Source organism: Arachis ipaensis, chromosome B01 (assembly GCF_000816755.2).
Source record: "Arachis ipaensis cultivar K30076 chromosome B01, Araip1.1, whole genome shotgun sequence".
Lineage (NCBI taxonomy): Eukaryota > Viridiplantae > Streptophyta > Magnoliopsida > Fabales > Fabaceae > Arachis > Arachis ipaensis.
Window position 1 is genome coordinate 130,913,675 of NC_029785.2, and position 4,967 is coordinate 130,918,641.

The 4,967-nt window shown below is 37.1% G+C and overlaps 2 protein-coding genes across 3 annotated transcripts in view; both read right to left on the reverse strand.

Moving 5' to 3' along the window:
• Positions 315-1,130, reverse strand: LOC107614673. Its single transcript, XM_016316817.1, has one exon. The coding sequence runs from the start codon at positions 1,128-1,130 to the stop codon at positions 315-317; it is 816 nt and encodes a 271-aa protein (XP_016172303.1).
• LOC107638982 overlaps positions 4,241-4,967 on the reverse strand; it is a 1,995-nt gene continuing 1,268 nt past the window's right edge. For both annotated transcript variants that reach the window (XM_016342393.2, XM_016342386.2), the window contains one exon: positions 4,241-4,773. In XM_016342393.2, coding sequence (XP_016197879.1) covers positions 4,431-4,773 — 343 coding nt within the window. In that variant the 3' untranslated portion in view covers positions 4,241-4,430. The remainder of the gene's footprint in view (positions 4,774-4,967) is intronic.

A 4,967-nucleotide genomic window follows, 5' to 3' on the forward strand; every position in this document is an offset into this window, starting at 1 on the left:
TGTGCATTCGGCATTATCTCTTTCAATGCAGTCATCAGTCCCTGAGACAGAATGGTTCAAGAAGGACTTTCATCATTTTGCATCATATGTACTTAAATTAAATAGAGAAGCTGACTTAAATTAAAGTAGAGAAGCCGACGTAAATTAAGTAGAGAAGCTAACCTTTTGCATGTCGGACATAAAATTTCAACCATATTGTTGCACATCTCCAATGTCCTCTTGTAATAGGGTCAGAAACCACTTCCATGACTCTTTCGATTCAGACCTTGCCACAGCAAATGCAATGACATAAAACTGGTTATTAGCGTCCTGGGTCACAGCAGACAGCAATTGGCCCCATGATAGGTCTTGAGGAATGTTCCATCCAAGTGAATCAACGGCCTGCATCCACTCTTAAATCCCCTCTTGCATGCATTGAAACATATATACATTTTATCGAATGTTGGGGGTGCTTGTGGCTGGGGAATAACGTCCAACAAGGCAGTAGACCTTGGATTGCTTCTATGTATCTCCATTAGATAGTCTCTAAGCTTCCCATACTGTTCTACCTCGTTTCCCATGATCCTTTCTTTGGCTTCCCTCACAGCCCTGTAAACCATTTTAGGGTGTAGTACTAGATCAAACTCTTCTTTTAAAAAATCAATGGCCTCATGTGTGTTCATATGAGGATGGGTGGTCATCTTTCTCTCCACTTTTTTGCTGATCCAGTGTTGGTCAGCCGCATTGCTTCCCAGATCTCTTGCGCATGTATGTTCACTCATATAGGTTTTCACTTGGAAACACTGCAGCTGTTTATTGTATGATAGATGAGCAATCCAGGGACAGTTCTCATTCTTGCAGCCAACTCTAACCCTTTTCTTATCATTTTTAATCCAGACCAACTCCCTCTCCTCAGCAATAAACGAATCCTTCACAACTTCATTGAACCTCTCTATTGTAGCAAATCTTGTGCCTAGCTCAAATCTGCCTTCTCCAAAGCCATAGTGCTCATCAAACTCATGCCAGTGTGGTTTGTTCCCTTCATCCTCTGATGAGACAGGGGTATGCAGCTCTTCAGACTCATACTCAAACACAATGTCTTCATTATCAGTGTCTACATCACTGACATAATCTGCAACGGCTGGTCTCATGCTGGGCTCCCTAGCAGGCCTAGATATATTGGGCTGACTTCCAGGCCTACTAGTGCTGGGCTGTTTAGCAGGCCCAGTAGATCTTGAGGAACATTCACTAGCTGAGCCTACCTTCTTGCTTTAAATCTCTGCCTTTTAAACTCATGTGTTGCTTGTTTTTTTGGCTTCTCATTGGGATCAACCCCTTTCCTCGACGATGGAGACACATGTTTCCTCTTCCCTTTGGCAGCTCTAACCCTTCTGCCCTCATCATCTTCACCAGTATCACTCCCGCTTTCATAACCAGCTGGTGATGGTTTATACGACTCATCTTTATCACTGTCAGTGCTATCATCTGACTTCTCCAACTCATTTGGATCGACTTCTTCCTCAGCCTCAGCATTTTTCTTAAAATCATCATCTGCGATCTCAGGTTCGTCAATAGAATGGTAAAAAAAAATGTAAAACTCTTCAGTATCTTTGTTCCTCAACTTAGCCTGTCGCATTTGGTTGATCCATGCGTTCCCCCTCAGTACATGCAACCCTGACTCCATATCTTTACTTTTTGGATCATACCAGTAAGCCTCCTTATAGGATTGATATCCCAGTCCTTTGAACATCGTGACCAGATCGCCGAAATTGACAAAATCCAAGTCCATCGGAAGAAACTTCTCAACTTGACCATTAAGATACACTAACTCACCGCTAGCCCTCCGTGAGAAGTTACCCCCATGATGGAACACGGGAACACCAAAGACATCAACCATCTGCAAAATTTTTCAATCCACAACAAAACACAAAACCACCCCTTATTATCTAAATCTCCAAAATATCTCTAAACAACACATGGCAAATGACTAACCCCACAACTAATCGCCTATGACAATCAGTTACAATCCCTATTAGTCTCATCCTACAACATTGATAGCAAATAACGGCCATAAGCAGAACGATTGAACATCAATGTACTTACCACTCTCTACAGCAGACGTAGGTATAACCACGGAGCTTCAATATGGAACTCCTCCACGGAACTGCAACGACGACAAAGCGGAGATGAAGCGTTGTATTTTTTGGAGGGAAAAGCTTAGTAGTGCTAGGGATTCTTGTAATTCTTTCTCACTGATATGGGCAGCACTGGCATATTTCATAGGTCACACTCACCATTGCAAAACATTAACCCGAAACGACGTCGTGCGAGTGACCAAGGACTACAATGTCCCATTACTTTCTCCACTAGCACCACGTCAGCCCCGTTACCACCATCCTGAAGACACGTGCGCATATTCACGCCACATAGGCGCCAGGTAAATAGAATCTGTTACGTGTTGGACACCAAATTGAACGGGAGGACCGATTTGTACGGCGCTTTGATTGGTGAGGGGTCGTTTTGTATTTTTCAATCTTGAGGGAGTTAAAAATCCCCAATTTAAAAGGTTAGGGACGAATTTGTCCTTTACCCAATTTATAAATTTTAGAGAATAGTGGGTGGTTGTAATTATCTGTCCCTAAACATAAAATCCATTTCGAATTTAGGATTCATGAGGAAAGTTGACCGACGGATCATATATATTTTAAGAAGCAATGGCCATTCTCAAGTCTCAACTAGGTCAATTTCTTATTTTATTTCAAATTGAAGAATTCATGTAAATGGAAAATGCTAATTTGATAAGAGTAGTATTAGATGTATAGTTAAAGATGGAAGACTTGGAATTTTGAAAAAAAAAAAAAGAATTTATTTATGTAATTTTTTATATGATAATTAGCAACTTGAATAACAACAACCAACCATAAAAAAAAGTCTAAATAATCACCCAAAAAACAAGAAGAAAAAAATGGAAGAATGAGCTCATGAAGAGATTGGCGTCAAATTCTTGAGTCTGGAGGTAAAACAGTTCATTGAATGAGCCAAGGAATCGTGCTATATTTTTGTGGTCTTTAGTGTCGCCAATTGAGCTCAAATTAATTTGTTAGAGAAATAATTATTAACTGTTGCATTTTTTTTATGATTTTAAACTTTTGGAATAAGTAATTTTATGATATAGTATTTGAATTTTCTGTCCAAAATGTCAAGAGTTTGATTTTTGATGAATTTTAAAAATAAAAAAATAGCATAAGTCAAATAAAAAAAAATTATGCAAAAATCAAACAAATCTAAAAAAGATTTTATTTTAAAAAAATGTTAAAAATATAACTATTAATATTATCTTCTCCTATCAGTTTAAACTCTTAGAATGTATTATCTATTTAGGATTCTATTATCTATTTAGGATTCTATTTAGGATACTTATAACATTTCATACATACAGTTGGAAATATTGATTGTCCATCATGAAAAAACTTTTAAAAAGTTGAAAATGGGACTATAGTTTATTCATTTTCAAAATTCTTACACTTCTTGCAATCAAAGTCTACTATCACAAATAAAGTGTTTTTTTTTTCTAGTTATAGATGCAAATAGTGTGTCAATTTTTTATGATAGAATAATAGTGTCAATTTAAACATGCAAACATTGAGCCATATCTCACTAACACGGAAAAATAATGGGACTAAGTTGAAGAAAAGTTACATACCTAGTCACCTACTAAATTGGACCTGAATATTAGATAAACTAAAAAGTTCCGTCAAGCTTCATACGCTAGAAACTTGAAATAATTGTATTAAATACTGGAATTCCCCCCTCCAGGGATGAACCAGAGGCCAGTTATGAGTGATGATATGAGGGTTGGCCGGGTTGCTAACCTGCTATCCCTCCAGTTACTGTTTAGCACTTTAGCTTAGGTTTCTGTTTGGGCCTTAGGGCCCCTTTGTAAACCAAAAAACAAATCGAATGCAAACAGTTTATACTTTATACAGCCTCTGAATCATTCTTGATTCTTCAGTTGCTATAATTTTAGGACCAAGCCCAGCCTTGGCATATAAATTGGATTTTACTTGTAGCAGTTTTATCATTTTAATACCGTCCCATTGATTTATTAATTTCAATTAGTTTGAATTATGATATAGTATTAGCCCATTGTTAAAGAAAAAAAAAAATTGGCACTTCTTTTAAATTACTCAATTAAAAAATAACATGAACTTTAAAACCATACCAGCAACCCTGTCCCCCCAAAAAAAAAGTACCAGCAAAGAAATTTCCTACGAGTGGAAGATTTTTTTTTCTTTCTTCCGTAGAAGATTCAAGACTTTCTCAGTATATCAGCAGCTATAATAATGATTACATAGTTAGCATTTTGATCAAAACTCATCAAGTTATCTCATATTTCCTCTCATTTTTTTCTCTCTCCATAAATCACTCTGTGAAACCTACCTCAAATTTCACTATAATTTGTAGACGGAAAATAGTGTAGTGTCTTTCGTTGGTTGAGGTGGAGAAGGAGAAGCATTGGCATGGTCATGGAATACTACAATGGGTTCAGATGAGTGAAGAACTTGGGTTCTAGAATGTTGTTCTAGTTGGCGTGACAACCTTTGGGCACGAACTGCTGTGAGGTATAAGGCAGAAGCTAATGAAACCGTGGTCAAAGCAAAGACAGCAGCACAAGAGAACAAGCCTCTTCTGATGACGTGGCATGTGTGTCTTGGCTTTGACCAATTCTTCAGATGCCCTGATTCTACACTCACTCCTGCTAGCAGCAGAATCTCCCCAATCGCAAAACATATCCTATATCCAACATAACAACATATGCAATCTGACACGTGTTAGGTTTCATGTTGTTTTCACTGATGCAACAATCTAAGTAGAGTGGTTCATTTATATATTTGTATATCATATGTTATTTATTTATTTTCAATTATATCTATATCTTTTATAATTATTTATATAATTAATAACAAAAAAAATTATTTTTATTGATA

Bases quoted from the DNA above. Each gene is read 5' to 3' on its own strand.
- LOC107614673 (XM_016316817.1), bottom strand. From the start codon at position 1,130: ATGAGACCAGCCGTTGCAGATTATGTCAGTGATGTAGACACTGATAAT.